This window comes from Microtus ochrogaster, linkage group LG10, assembly GCF_000317375.1.
Source record: "Microtus ochrogaster isolate Prairie Vole_2 linkage group LG10, MicOch1.0, whole genome shotgun sequence".
NCBI classification, from domain to species: domain Eukaryota; kingdom Metazoa; phylum Chordata; class Mammalia; order Rodentia; family Cricetidae; genus Microtus; species Microtus ochrogaster.
In genome coordinates, this window is record NC_022035.1 from 2,689,828 (window position 1) to 2,706,480 (window position 16,653).

Below are 16,653 nucleotides of genomic sequence, written 5' to 3' on the forward strand. Positions count from 1 at the left end.
GTGTGTGTGTGTGTGTGTGTGTGTGTGTGTGTGTGTGTGTGCCTGTGCCTGTGTGAAGAGGCTGGAGGGGGTCACATCCCCTGGAGCTGAAGCGACAGACAACTGTGAGCTGCCTGTTGGTGCTGGGACTCGAATTTGGGTCAGGTCCAAGAACAATATGTGCTCTTAACCACTGAGGCATCTCTCTGGCTCTGAAAATTCTCCTTAAAATGGACAGAAGATAAAAGGACTGTCTTAAAATGGAAAGAACTGAGTAGCCATTTGTTCAGAGTGACATAAAAATGAGTACATGAAATGGTTTAACGTCATTAGCATTAGGAGGGTGAAGACCAACAGCTTACTCTTAACCAGGGGGGCCATAACTAAGAGGATTAAAACAAGCGGTGTCAAGAATGGGAAGAAACAGAATCCTCAAAAACTGGTGGAAATATAAAATGTCACTGTGGAAAAGAGGTCACACCCAGAGTAAATGTCTGACCTAACAATGCCATGTCCAAGTGTGCAGTCATAAGAAATGAAGCTGCCTAGCTACACAGTACGGACATGAGTGCTCATAGCAGTATTGTTCATTGCCCCAAACAGTAACAACCTATGTACTCAGTAACTGACAAGCTAGACAACAGGTGCTAAATCCAACAATTTTAAAAGGAATAATTATATGTTAATATGTGGACAAGTGTGCTAATGTGTGGGGGAACCTTGCAAACATTATGCTAAAAAAAAAAAAAATAAAGTCTGTACTAACAGATCCCATAACCCATGAGTTGATTTACATGAAACCCAGCAAGATGGCTCAGCAGGTAAGGGCACCTGTCACCAAGCCTGATGACCTGAGTTCAACCACCAGTTCCCACAGAGCAGGAGAGAAGTGACTCCTGTACACACACACACACACACACACACACACACACACACGCACACGCACACGCACACGCAATGGGACATACAATAAATAAACATTAAAAAACAATGCTAAGAACAAATTGATACAGACAGGAAGTAGGTTAAGGGTTGCCTTAGGGTAGAAAAATCCAAGGAGCCAATGGGGTGCTGAGGGAAAGCGGTTAACTGCTAACAAATACAGGTTCCCTTACGGTGAAGAATTGTACTAAATTTACAAGTGTTGATGGATGTGCAAATCTGTGACTGTACTTAATGCCAAAGAATCATGCAGCTAGGAAGAGTAAATGGGAGTGTTTTAAATCTCAATAAAGCACTTTTAAAAAATAAGTGATGGCTACAGATTCTCCTCCGACTAATTACTACCACTGGGGAAACTGCCCGACTCAATGCTCAGTCACTAAAGTGAAATAAAATACCTGTCGTGGAGAGTTATTTGAGCTGAGTGGGCCTACTACAATGTTCCGTGCATAGGAGGTACGGTGGCCACTAAGATGGAAAACTCCAAAATGAAAAGTCTTAATTATACTAAATATTATTTGGGCACTAAATATTTACAGATTTTTTTTTTAAATCAAGCAGTGTGCTTTGGAAATACCATAGCTCATACACCTCTCAAAAGACACCAGTTTTCCTGCAACATTTAAAATCCATCCTTCCTTGTGCTCGGATGCTGAAATTTTGAATGAAAAGTGATAGAAATCTCCGTAATTTTCTATTATGTTTCTTAAAGTAGGAAATTAAGAAAGATTAAGAACCCCCACTCTTTACTCTGAAGATCTTTCAAATACTAGAAATATTTAATTGGCAAATTACTAGCAGATGCCATTAAGTGGTTAGACTGAATTTGTTTTTACAAATTCTATGGGCTCTTATGCCTTAACCTCCACCGCACTATAATCTGAAATCAGCAAGGTCTTCACTTATGCAAATTTTAACTTTCTACATCTTTGTTTCCATACAGAATAACCAAATTAATGCTCTTTAATTTGTAGAAGATTCACTTTTTGAAGCTTCAAATCAGTGAAAACGAGTTTCCCATTAAGATGGAAAAAGATTCATCAAGCTATATTATTCTAAACACTAAACCATAATATCTCTCCTATTGATCCTAAAAAGTCTATTAATACAATAAATACAAAAAGGATGTTTCTGTTAAACACCACAGTGAGCCCTTTTAAGAGACAAGAGAACTGTAGCACACCGTCACCTTCTCTCTGAAGGGTTCCCTGCTTTGTCTAAATCTTAATCCTCAAAGAAAATTTGTGCTGTTTCTTTAAGAAGTAGTATATCACCTGCTGATAGGGCTAACCGCAGCTTCCATGGACATGGCTTCATGAACATGAAAATTTGTGCTGTTTCTTTGAGATGTAGTATTTCTCCTGCTGATAGGGCTAACCGCAGCTTCCATGGACATGGCTTCATGAACTACATGAGAGAGAAATCTGAACTGGCAAGTTAAAGGGCACAATGGACAGAGCGGATGCAGACTAGCTTGGTCATGTGACCCGATGTCATGGTTGCCCTTTCAAACCCTTCTACCAAGTGCCTTTTATACTAATCACAGTCAAGGGTCTGAAGAGGAAAGAGCATGCTGGCTACAACTGAAGCTCACTCAAGGAACGTCTAGGAAGAAAATGGATGTCATTAAAACAGAAAGCATGGAGTACTTCACATAAAATGAGTTTTCTATAAGATCTTGCAGAGTTGTCTGTTGTTAGTTTGAACACACATGTGGCAAGCAGTGCTGATGGAGATCTTTAAACACACACACACACACACACACAACACATACACACACACACACACAAACACACAGTGAAGCTGAGTTCTACTGAAGCCACCTATGATATCATAGTTAGCAGTCAAGTGTAACTTAAAACTCTTCCGGTTTTACACCTTGAGAGGAATACAGCTGCCCTACTGAAAATCACGTGACATTCTGGAGAGAAGACTCTTGTTGTGCCAGAAAACAAGCTGTGCTTTCTATGAAACCAGTCACCTTTCCCCCACTGAACTCTCAGGCATGGGAGAATAAAAGACATCAGCCATTGTTCGCCTGAAGTGTGACTATGTTCCCTCGGAGAGCATGTTTAACATGCATTCACCAGCCTCACTCCCAAGCATTCGGTTCAGTCCACGGAAGCTGGAGCCAGAGTGTCCGCAGTTTTAACAAGCACCATGTGCAGTCACAGGAACAACCCAGAGTCAGCCTCACAGATAAGAACTCTATTCAAAACCAAGGTATCTACAAATGCTGATGCATAACACACCTTAAATCACAATAGTGCGTGTTGGTGGATAATGTGGCCAAAAGGCAAAGGGCCAGCAGAGATTTAGCTCCAGATACAAATGGCCCATCACATGCTCAACCTCGATCAACAGCAATGAGCCCAATGAGCGACTTTCCATGTAGCCACTAGAAAAAGTATTTTTCTTATAGTCAAATAATAAGGTCGGCAGCCTTCACATGGAAAGTAAGAAGTTGCTTCAGACGGTGCTTAGAGGCAGCAGCAGACTGTGGTCAAGCTCCAGTGTGCAACAGCAGACTGTGGTCAGTCTCAGACGTGCTGGCTTTAATCATTCGCTGTGCCGATTATCATCATCCTTCATCACCGGTGAGGAGCACGGCCGAAATTTGTAAACAGCGTAGGAATCCTCATTCACTCCGTAAATGTAAGCATAATAACTATACTGCTTTAAAAAATTCCTGAGCTAGTTTCCTTAGACGGATGGATGCTAGCAAAAATAATTTTCTCACAAAAGCATTACCATACATTTAACCCTACTTAAGGGCTTCCAAGCAGATGTGCCGCGAAAGCACACCCACAGTGAGCCCATATTAGTAGGAAACTGCTTTATTTCAATTAAAATGTCTAACTATCCACCCCCAACCTATACCTAAACTGTAATTTTCTCTAAGAACTTCCAATATGCTCTTGATTTTGTTTCCTTTATCAACCTATCAGAGCAAATCTGCCTTGCAACTGTTGGAAGAAATCAGTCATTAGCAGCAGAATTACAGCGAATTTTCCAATTTAGAAAAACTGTATTTTTATCTCTCTCATACTGAAAGAATAATGGTATAATTTTACTATTTTTAAATGAGCTGTACAGTTTAAAATAGTCAAATTTCCCCACAACTCCAAGCTTTAGGATTTAGTGCTAGCAGCTCAGCTTTCTGTCTCTACACCTTTCTAAGAAGGAACAAACCCTCTTCAGCTTTCATCTTGCACACATACAGGCACAAACACGTTCACATGTGCACAGATGGATGGACAGACAGACGGACAGATGGATAGAAGGATGGTAGGGGACCCCCAATCTAATCTCTCCATACCCCTGCAGAGAACGGTTAACCTCCAGGCCTGTGGTTAACTAAGAATGACTTCGCGTGGATTCGCGTGGATGTTGTGATTTACTCTTCAATTGACATCCTTCCACCCTGTCAACGAGCCTGCCCTTTTTAAGACTGTCCCTATTTTTAAAATGGAGTGATGAAGTAGCAAAAAGTACAATATTTTAGCCATTTGAGCATGGACGATTCTCAAATTATCCCACCAACTGGAAGGGCTCTCTGATACTACCATCTTTCAAAATTGAAGCCATTATGGTCAATCGTGCAAATCCGTATTTAGCTTCTCGTAAATAGCAGATTTTTGACCCAATGAACTGGAACAGCTTCTGAACAGTATCGGAGCTGCCAGGATGCTCCAGCTCAGACACATCGCCATCAAGTGTGGAGGAATCTGCTTTCAGAACTCACGCTGCTCTTACCTGGAGCCTTAGCCCCGTTGCGATAGGTGAGAGAGTAGGAATCTTCACCCCCAAATAAAATCTACTTAGTGTAGGACACTCACTATGTTTCCTTCAACAAAATGAACATCACCTTTGTGGAAGGGCAAATCTGAAATCCGTCTTAACCACGGTAGTCCCAAACGGCTTCCTTTTACACTGAACTCACAAGACTACGCCTCACGTTTCCCATCTAGGCCTACACTGGGGAAGTGCCAGTCTTCTTTAATCATTGGTGTTCTAACTCTCAACCCTGCCTGCAACCTCCCCTGCGGGCTGTTGCAATGTATTTCCTCTATCATCTAGCACGCCTGTTGTCCCAGTGCGCACCGATTTCATGTTTGTCGATGGGGATTCAGGGACAGACTCTACACGAATCCAGGGAGGGTCCCTCTACGTATCACTCGCGTCTGAGAATAAGCTAGCTGAAAAGAAACAGCTTGGAATTAAGAATGAAACTAGTTTAACAATGATCTCAGTTTTATGGATTTTGCATCGTGTGACACGAACACAGGACAGAAAGGCCAGGTTCAAACTTGTTCCCCACAGCTTGTTTAAAGCAACGTTAAACAGATTTCTTCCTCCTGCAGGACTTCTCAGTGCCTTTAGAAGCTTGAGCTTTTGACTGTCTAGCAGTGACTTTGCCACATGGCCCTTATTAATATGCACAGGAAACGTTATATCAAATTAAACAACATCTTTTGAAGTAAAAATTAAAGGGCAACATCGCTGTACTTTCTAATAACAGGGCAAGACTGGACTGGTTTCTGGGGCTTGTGTTTTTTTCTGGTTTTGTGGCAGAGTCTCACTGTCTCTGGCCAGGAACTGACAATGTAGCCAGCTGTTCTACACACACATGAGAGGTTCTATCTCCCCGCTTCAAACACACAAAGGTCACAGACAGATGTGTTTGAGCCTTGCCCTACTCAGCCTCATCACCACCCACACACACAATTCCAAGCGTTGTCATGGTCCTGAACCAGTGCTTTGAAGAACCAGAACCAGTTCCCAACTACCTCTCCTATAAGATAAACTCCTGCCCCGCATCCTGTAGCTGATGTTACATGGTTTCTCCTGCCTCAAAGGCCCCTTCAGTTTCTAAATCTTTACCTTTTAATCTCATCCTGTGCCCAAATCCACCTTCCCATGCTCAGGCAGCCTACTCGAACGGCCTCGATCCTCACCACCCTCTGGCAGGTAGGGGTAAGCAGCACACTGTGCTCTTTCTTTCCCATCGGAATGCAGGGAGGAAGTGTTCCTCCAGTTCACTGCTCAGCCTCCAGCCCTACAACTCGGTGTATTCAGGAGCTAACGCTGCTCCACTCATTCACAGCATTTGAGTCAGTGGCTTGAACCATCGACGTGCTAAAGCCCTCCCTCAACTCCCACACTCTGGGTCTAAGCGCCTACATGCTTATTTAGAAACAATAGGCATGAACTACTGCATGAAAAATACAGAACCCCTGTGCCTGCCACTTGGTCCCAGCCAGTCTTCCCCCTGCACACTGACTGCACCATCACTCTCTGCTGGGCTCCCTCTCCTTCGTCCTCTTGCTCATCTGCCCTCTCTAACACATCACATCCAACCTGATGAAGAACCCCAGAAGTTGTCTTTTATAAATATACCCAGAATCTGGTCAGCAACATGATCAAGAAGGTAAAGTCACTGGACGGCGTGAGTTTGAGCCCTGGGAATCACACGGTGGAAATAAAAAACTGACTCCCCAAAGTCTTCTGTGGTGCGGGCACACACACACACACACACACACACACACACACACACACACACACGTAACAAAACAGACCCAGAATCTAAGCAGTCTTGCTGACCGCACCACTGCCTCAAGCCCTGTGTCCCAGCCAATATAAGATCCCCGGTCACTCCTCTCCCAATACAAAAATCAGGATGACCCTGTTCACCACCAGCCAGATCTGTCTCTTTTCTGATAGGAAATCCAGCAGCAGCTTCCCATGTTCACCAGCAGAATCCACGCCCTCCCTTCTCTGCAGTGTTCAACCTGTTAGTTCTCTGCTTTCTCCCCCATGGGCTCCTCCTGCCTCACTTGTTTCCCAGGGGTTCTCCCCTCTGCTTTTCAAATATGCCACGCACACCCCAATCCTTGGCATCTGGCCCATGGCCATTCTTTGTTCCTGGGAAAGTGGCCTCCACCATCCCAAATCTTTATATCTCTCTATCTTTCCAAATCATTCTGATAGGGCAAAGGATGCTGTGGTGGTTTGAATAAAAACAGGTCTGTCTAGCATAGGCTCACGTATTTGAACATTTGGCACCCAGGGGATAGTGCTGTTCAGAGAGGCTATGGAATCTGCAGGAAGTAGAGCCATGAACGGTATACCAGATCTCTACAACTTGCTTATCATGCCTACTAGAAATGTATGCCCTTTGATTTGGAACGTTACATCATCTCCAATCCCCAGTAGCTACACTACTGCGCAGATCACTGTGTCTTCAGCTCTGCAGCACCTGTCTACCTGAAACTGGGCCTTTTCACTTGGCTTGTCCTCATGGGTTCTTCATGTTGTGTATGCCAGGGATTCTCTTTTAAACCAAATTAACACTTCATTGAGTGAACAGCTTTCATTTTGTTAATCAGGGCTACTAGTTATTCGAGTCCTTTCATGTTTTGGCTAGAGTGAATATCATCACCGAGTGTTGATTATCACGTCACAATCCTGATTCCAGTTCTTCTGACTAAGTAGTCAGAAATGACTGCCGGAGTCTGTGGCACTTCCGCTGCAGAGGGCTCTATCCAGTAATGAAGAGAAAAGTCACAAGTGCACCACCAGGCCCCACTTGGTCTTCATTGTACGGGAACTGCCCGGCACCCGCAGGCCTTACTTCTAAGAAGGCAAAGGCACACATCCAGTGAGTTCACACCTATCGACTCCAATGACTAGCTGTAAAAACTTCAATTTTCAGTACTCCTAATTCCTCCCATAATTTCAGGACTATTTATATATAATTTATTGTATAGTATAATATATATTACAATTTTAACTTCATGCAAGTATGCAGTTCTGTTACATTAGGTGAAGTTATATTGCTGTGCAACCACCGCCCACCCCAAAATCTTTTCATCTTGCAGAACGGAAGGCTCTGTATCCATTAAAAACTAAACCCGCATTCCTGTCTTCTCCCAGTCCTGCCAATCATCACTCCACTTTCTTCCTGTGCGAACCTATCCTAGGAATTCCAAAAAAATGGAATTACACACTGCAAATATCCTTTGATGACTGGCTGTCTTTGGTTAGTATAATGTCTTCCTGGCTTGTGTGTTATAGATTGCTTGATTGCAGCGGGTTAACCTTCTCTCCCATAAAGAAAGACTTCCCCTCAGTCAAGGATATATGAGCAGCTGTCGTACTGTTCTGCAGTATCTACACAGAATGCTACCATCTCCACACAGAACATCTCTGTGTGTGTGTGTGTGTGTGTGCGCGCGCGCGCGCGTGCACGCGCACTTCCTTAGATAAGCCAGAAGATGCCATCAGAGCCCTGGAGGTACAGGTGGCTATGACCCACAGGCATAGGTACTAGTAACAGTACTGTTCTTCTGAAAACTATGTTAATTACCACCTCCCCAGAGCTGAAAAAGAAGTCCTTAAAGAAGTATCTTTGGTATTATCCCATTTACACAAACTTTAAAATCAAGCAAGATCAAACAATAGTGAAGAAAGCAAGCTGTAACCACTGGAACTGGGGAAAGTCCTTCCCACCTCTGGCTCTGTCATCTTTGAAATGGACAATGGCCACATCATATAAATTTCATTAAAATGTTCACTGACAATTTACATGCCTGGTATACACAATACATGTCAGGAAAGTATGCTTTAAAAACGAAAGTTGAAAAAAAAATACCATGATATAGGCTAAAGTGGAAATAAAACCATTTAGAACATTCTTTTCTCCACATATATAGAATCACAACTTATTATCTAGAATATTTCACTTATCCTGACATCCTGTCACCAACATGTTCATATAAACTGCTACCTGTAAATAGCAATATCAAACTAGAGAGCACAGTGACTACTGGGGCTGTGGATTAACGAATGGGAGAGGACCCGGCTGATGTGCAGAGAGCCTGGATGAAATCTGTAGTGCTGTAAAAAAGAGACAAAGAAAGAAGAGAAGAAGACAGCATAGTGAGAACAAGAATAGCAAAGGTGAATATTCTCACAGGAAACAGAAAGTAATGAGCTGGATATGAAAGGAAGAAAATTGGCCTAATTGGCGTCTTTTCATTGTACCAAACACAGAGAAGGATTTCAGATAAAAAAAAAGAAAGAAAAGAAAAGAAAAGAAAAGAAAAGAAAAGAAAAGAAAAGAAAAGACAAGAAAAGAAATATAAGGCCTCAAGAAACAGGGAAAGGGTTTTTGGAATACGACTTTTGATTACACGTCACACTGTCTGTTGACTTGGATGAGTAGCAGGGCCGGCATTACTGAAGGTGGGCCTATGGCGCCGGTGACAAGCACTGGTGCACCCCAACCCCTCCTGCAGAAGCCGATCTCCTGTGGAAGCCCTATCCACCAACAGATGAGGAGTGCACCTGCTCTCACCCTGGATAAAATGTAAGGCTGGGGTGTGGGCAGGGAGTGAGACCACTCTCAAACCTTCCCTGTGGTCCAGGGAAAAGTTTCAAGTGGTCAGAGTACAGTGCAGAAACAACGGCCCCTTTATGGTCACCACAGTGGACAGAGCCAGTCTGGGATGCCAACATGAAGCCTCCTGCCATTCACCACTTCCAAAGATGCAAAAGGTCCAGGCTAGACATGGAATTTATAAGGGCTAAGGGCAGCGCGTGAACAAGATGGCCACGCCCTGCACTGCAAACGAGCCTCACGTAGACACTCAGGCAGGCTATGCACCTGGACTTCGGCTCTCTGAGGACCTCGGGCTGGTGACAACAAAACTAAGGAGGGAAGTCCTCTTGGCTTGTCCAACCCCACTGCTGTGTGGCTGCCTGGTTTTTTTTTTTTTATTGCTTCAGATCTATGATGAATTTCCTAGAACACACTGCTAATTTCTTAGAGCACCATCGGCCAAAGTCCTTAGGCTGCTACCGCCCATTTGACTCTGTTTACCTGAACAGTTACCCACAACTACATGACAGCCCTATCCCACGAGAAATGCTAGCCCCTTGGTATTAATCTGCAGTTCAAAGGTTATCTGGATCCCTTAGTACTGTGCACTTCTCTTCGCTGGAATCATCTGGGGTTAATGGCTCAGACGACCCAGGCCATATTTTAATGAGATCGGTATGAGAGCTCCTAACAGATTTATCATAAATGCACACAGGACATGCACTGAACATGTCACCGTATTTAAGTGATGATACAAGGTGATGTGAATTAGGTATGGGAAGGGTAGTGGTGGAGGGGCTGTGCATTCTGCACCAGTCACAGGCAGCTGATGGCATAAATAAAGTGTGAACACCCCAGAATTGGGATTGTCTTATCTCACACGGCCCGAGAGACGGACAGTGCTCAGCACACCGCAGATGGGTTATGGTAACACTACTGTGTCAAAGGATTTCCCAAAGACTAAGAAAAAAAATAGACAAATATCATGGTTTGAATGACAGCGGTCCCCAGGGGCTCATTTATATGAATATTTGCTCTGCAGCAAATATTTTAGAAGGACTAGAAGTATGGTCTTGTTAGAGAACGTGTGTTTGAGTTTTCAAAAGGCTGGAGCCATTCCAGAATGTCTGTCAGTCTGTCTCTGTCTGTTCCCCACCACAACCTCCTGCTTAGGGGATTAATATATCAATTCTCAGTTGTTCCTGCCACCATGATCTTGAGATGTCATCATGGACTCTAACCTGTGAGCCCATAAGCCCCAAATTAAACTCTTTCTTCTATAAAGTACCTTGATCATGGTGCCTTATCACAGCAACAGAAAAGTAACTAAGATGGGGGGGAGGGGCTTTATTCAGGCTATTGCTTTAATATTACCATTTTTATAAAGACCTTTACTTTTCACATAGCGCCCCATATGTGGTGATGTTTTTCATGTGGTCTGGAAAGAGGAGGCACTGTGTCTGCTTTATAGATAATGTTCAGAAAGCTAAAATCACTCACCCACCCACCACCCTCACACATCCTGTCCAAGGTCATGGGTGACTCTTGTACGTCCGTCCTGCTTCTCCTGTCCTAACACCTCCCCTGTGCTGGGAGAGTCGGGGGTCTCTTGATAATGTGAGGCTTAGGTTGCCTTTTGTTAGCTATGTGGTCACAGCAACAAGAAAACACACATGGTTACATCGGCCATTTTCCCTAAAGTGCAATCCACATGATCAACAGGCCGCAAGCTTCTATCTAGGCAAGGGGGTAGTAGGTGCCCAGAAATCTCAGTCTGTGGCACTCATAGAACTTTCTGCAATTTCATTAGCTAAGAACTTTAAAGAGCACTCCAGTCTCAGCACCTCCAGGCCTTCTACTTCTAAACTTGGGAGATCTGCTACGGATTTGCAGCGAACACTGATGAAGATGCATTCATCTTTTAAAACTGAAAACGCAGCCGCTGGGAAGCGCAGCAGCTGGGGAGGACCAGGTCGAAGCCCACGGTACACAGGACCATTCCACACCAGCAACCCTGTCCTGCGATGGCAGGTGACCACAATAAGCACTGAGTGTGTGGGAACGTCTGGTGGTGGAAGGCTAATCATCACCCCCGCAGAGAAAAGCATAGCTCAGAGAGGAAAGGGGGATACAAGATCTTTCTAGCTGTCACCTGTGACTGTGCCAGGACTCCTGGCCACTGCTGCCCACCTGGGAACTAAAGTATTAAAGCTACGTCAGAGCAGAGTCCTTCCTCTTCAAAGAGGAAGACGTGTGAGCTACAGATCCCAGTGGACCACTGTTTAAAGGAGCATGCTAACTTCTTAAGAGAATGTGCGTGCGTCAACCCAGCCACAAATTCTTTGATCTGCAATGGTGTCCTGTCTGCAAGAGATACTAGGACAATGGTGGCACAAAGCCTGTGGGCGTAACCAACCAATGTCTGATTTGATTTAGGCACACTGCACAAGATGAAACCGATAGATAGATAGCCCAAGGACCTGGGGCAAAATTAAATACTACTTACTGTTCAGAAAGAAAGAAAGAAAGAAAGAAAGAAAGAAAGAAAGAAAGGAGGGAGGGAGGGAGGGAGGGAAGGAAGGAAGGAAGGAAGAAAGAAAGAAAGAAAGAAAGAAAGAAAGAAAGAAAGAAAGAAAGAAAAAGTAGCAATGAAAAGAAAGCTAAAATGACTCCATGACATTCTGCTCTACTCATGGATCAAGGCCTTGTTCAGCCATCATCAGAAGCTTCCTCCTGCAGCAGATGGGAGCAAGCACAGAGACCCAGAGCCAGACAGAACACTTAGCCCTACATAGGATGTCTCCATCAAACCCGTCCCATCAGGGCTCAGGGAACATAGACAAAAAGGTGTATGAGGCAGAGGCCATGGAGGGCACCAGGAAAACAAGGCCCTCTCTCTCAACAAAAGCAAAACTCATATGAACTCACAGAGACTGGGCAGTAGGCACAGGGCCTGAGTAGGTTTGCACCAGGTTCTTAATGGATATATTATGGCTTATAGCTTAGTGTTTTATGGGATTGCTGAGTTTGTAAACAAGTTAGTCTGTTTCCTGTGCCTTCTCTTGGACCCTTTTCTTCTCTTTTTTGTTGTTGTTGTTTTTGGTCCAACTTGAGGTGTCGTTTTTTTTTTTTTTGTTTTTTTTTATCATGTAATATTATTATCCCTTAGAAATCTGTTTGTTAATGAGACAGAAAAGGGGTGGATCGAATGGGAGGGGAAGTAGGGGGAATTGAAGGAGAAGAGGGAAGGGAAACCACAATCAGAATATTTATGTGAGGAAAAAAATGTATTTTCAATAAAATAAAAAATGTTTTTAAAAAGTGTGTATTGGTCCCTTTCATTTCTAAAACGAAGAAATGCTCCCAGCACCGCGTTCCTTACCAAAAGTAACCTCTCCTTTGCCGGTTTTGTCAAACAGCTGGAAAGCCACCATAAACAGGGCATCGGGAGCACACAGAACAGATTCAAATGCTACAAATTCTTGGAAGGATATTAACCTGCAACATAAAAAAAAAAAATAGACAAAGTTAGAAAATAAAACCATACAAAATAAAACCACACAACCAAACACTGAAGTAACAATCGGATGCCATTATCAAACTGCAAATTCCAAATTAGCAGATCGGCACTTAGCATTTGCTCACACACCCAGCGAGTGTGTGCGATCATGTACAGAAGTGAGGGAGGGTGGGGCGGAGCACGTGGGCAGATACTAACTGCACTGTGATTTCCGTCTCCTCCACACCTGGGACCTCAGTCTTCCCTCACACACGGGGTTCTGGGATTAAAGCTCGGGTACTTTATAGAGTGATGGCAACAGAGAAACAGCCTTACACAGCACACGCAGCCGACTCTGAATACCCATTCGTTACCGGCAGCCCCTGACCACACAGAAGTAGAGATGCTTCAGAGGGAACGTCAGCTAGATCGGGCCCATAGTGAGACTCAGGGGACTTCTGGTTCCCAAAAAACAGCACTAGTCTGGGGACAGTACACAGAAAAGATAAATCCAAATGAAGGGACAAATAGAAAGAGAGCAGAGTTAGAAGGGGAGGACCCTCCCTGGGCGAAAGCACGGCAGTTAAAAAAGCTTGCTTCCCTTCCAGCGGACGAGTTCAGTTCCCAGCACCCACAGTGGGTGGCTCACAATGGCCTTTAACTCTAGCTCCAGTGAATCCAATGCCCTCTTTTGGCATCTGTATTCATGTATGTATGTGCATGTTCACACATGCGCACACACTGACTCATAAAAAAAAAATTATAAGGAAAGCTTTGTGGGCAAACTGAAGCCCGAACTGGGCATTAAAAAAGAAGTAAAACAACTGTACAAGAAGACATGAAGGAACCTGAGGCAGAAAGGGGGACCAGCAAAGCTGGGGTATGTACAATGAAATGGCAACTGCAGTGGATACTGACGTACACAGAAGAGAACAGTATGCTGGAGGACCAGAGGTCGTTTTAAAAAAGGCAAGAACAGGACCATGCGATTCTTGGAAAATAAAGGAGTGAATGAGAGTTGACAGTTTCTGAGGAATGTCACAACACGACCAAATCTGTGCTGCAGGACGCCATGACTTGACAAGAGGAAAGAGGTCCATAAAAAGACTTTCTAGGAACAAAGGCTTTTCCCCAATAAGTTTTATTATAAAAGTCCAAATATTCCACTAATGTACTGGGAAAGTCCAAGTCTCTGAAGGGGATAAGGGAAGAAAGTGGGAGTGTTCCCTTCCGCTTCACAGAACACTCTGAAACTTCCTAGGAGAGATCACGTTTGTATACAGTGCTACAAAGTACACTTAGCTGTTTCCCAGAGTGCCACCTGACCACAATAATCGCTACAAAGAAAGAAAAACTCAAGAGGTTGCTCCATCCAGAATCTCCCTACCATTCACCTTCCAAAGCATGTCCCGCAGAAGGCACAAACATTCAGGAACAAATACTTCAAGAGGATACCTGCCCAGAACGCCTCATCCTCTGCTCCAGGCCTAACTGGGACAGACCAGGGAAAGGGGGATGAGAAGGGAAGCAGACGGGACTCAATCTCGGAAACTTTTAAAGACATGTGCTTTTGTTATTTTGTTGCAGCACCAGAGGACACTAATATAGAAGCCCAGATTGGAAACTAAGACCTGGGTGGGAGTTACAGAAGAGTTACTGGGACTGGGAACAAGCTGTGATACTCACTTCTGGTCATCTTCCCACGAATGTTCGAAGAAAGGGTGCCTTTGAGGAACTCACCAACTGGCCCATCCCTCCCAAAGAACCACAGGGAACCGGGGCAACTGTTTCTGTCTGCTTCCACATTGTCACTGCTCCTGGGCCCCCTCATTGTCACTGCTCTGGGCCCCTCTGTCATGCTGTCCTGCTGGGCAGGCACCAGCAGCCCTGCTTGTCCGGCTCACTAGGGAAGACTGGTGGGCAGCAGAAGGTGCTATGTGCTGAGACAGCGAGTATGGAGTTAAATCAACCTGCAAAGGCATCAGGCTAGCTAAAAGAACCACACTGTGTGGGGTATAGAAAGAAGCTCTTGTTTGTGGACTGAACAAGACTTAAAATTCAATAAAAAGAGCATCTTGACTTTTTCAGAATGACGAGAAACCTGAAGACTCCGTATGGGTATAAAAGGTTCATTTCAAAACCATAATTGGCCAGTGAAGACTGGTATTTTAGGCACATTACTAATACCAAAAAGGTATGTAATTTGGTAATCCTATTAGATACAAGCATTATACCTCTACGTAGGAGGTATACAGAGGAACCATGAAATCATAATGTTCTATTGTTCATCAAGATCATTCTGGATTTTCAAGGTAATCTGACTGGAAGGCCATGGGAATAATTACATAGTACTATACTCACTTACAGCATGGTTTCCACAAACATCTATATTTTTGTATCAACACTGCTTCAACCTTACTTTACAGGTTTAATGGATATTACCGTGTTACAAGGAAGGATACAAGTTTCATCAAGTTCAAACCTGGCTGGTGAACTCACTGCTGCCTTTTCCAACCACCCCCAACTGCCACAGCTTCTTTCACTGTGTTAGATGCCCCTTAGAAATAATCACACACGTCTGATGAATTGCATGCCAAGCAGGTAAGGAGAGGCATTCTATGTCAATGCTCGTTCGCAGCAACTAAGCGTAAGACGCAGCCAACAAATGTAGAAGCAAACACCCAAGTCACGTGTCATGATGTGGCTAACAGACTAAGGGAGACTATGTATCTAAATGACTAGAACTTCTTTCTAGCATGCCATTTGGATTTTCCAGAACTCCATAGTCATTGTTCTTTTGACCCATTTATAACAGTGGTGATTTTACAGCACCTCCAAGTTCGGGTGAAACAGCCCAGACACGGCGAACCACTATAAAATGCTCAGCAAAAGAGGAGCCAGGATCAAAATGGTTGTATAGAGTGAGCGAGCTGGCTCAGTGGTTAGGATGACTTGTCACTCTTGTAGAAGACAAGGTTGATTCTCAGCACTCACACAGCATTTCACAATTGCCTGTAACTTCAGTCCCAGGGGAGCCGATGCCTCTTCTGACCTCGTGGGCATCAGGAACTCACATAGTGTACATACATGCAAGCAAAACATTAATACATACACAATCACAAAAATAAATAAATCTTTAAAAAAAATAATTTTAAAAAAATGGACCACATATGAACTTGTCTGAACAAAGCACCATTTCTGTTTAGTTAACACATGCTAAAAGGCAGAAAGTAAAATACATTGTTACATATTTAGGTAAAAATATATTGTTACATAATAGGCGGTATGGTATGATGCACACCTTTATTCCCAGCACTTGGGAGGCAGAGGCAGGCAGATTTCTGTGCATTTAAGGCCAGCCTGATCTACAAAGTGATTTCCAGGATAGCCAGTGTTACACAGAGAAACCCTGACCTGGAAAAACAAGCCAACAAAAGCACTATTACAGTTTATGAGAAAGTAGACACTGTGTCACAGAACAGATACTAGATGGCAGCCTACCAAGTACAAATATAACAACTTTTGGTCTTCTGGACAAAGCCAACTTTGCAAGAGACAGCTCTTAGTAATATAAGAGAATAGAGAGAGAGAGCTACACTTTAGCAGAAACATGGGCAATAACATCAGACCTAGAGACAGGTCAGTAAATCCACAAAGAAAGATTACTGTTATATTGAGGGATGAGACAGAAAAAACTTGCTGAAGTCGGGAGGAAGATGATGGAGTGCACATGAGATCAGTCTCCTGTGAAGGGGCGGTGAGACCAGCCCCCCTGCAGGGCTGAGGTGGGAGGGACTGTGAGACCAGCCCCCCTGCAGGGCTGAGGTGGGAGGGACGGTGAGACCAGCCC

At 44.0% G+C, this 16,653-nt stretch overlaps 1 protein-coding gene across 2 annotated transcripts in view; it reads right to left on the reverse strand.

The window, feature by feature from the left end:
- Slc25a13 (solute carrier family 25 member 13) overlaps nucleotides 1-16,653 on the reverse strand; it is a 172,323-nt gene that overhangs the window by 92,261 nt on the left and 63,409 nt on the right. For both annotated transcript variants that reach the window (XM_005363702.2, XM_026787536.1), the window contains exon 4: nucleotides 12,687-12,802. In XM_005363702.2, the coding sequence (XP_005363759.1) occupies nucleotides 12,687-12,802 (116 nt within the window). The remainder of the gene's footprint in view (nucleotides 1-12,686; nucleotides 12,803-16,653) is intronic.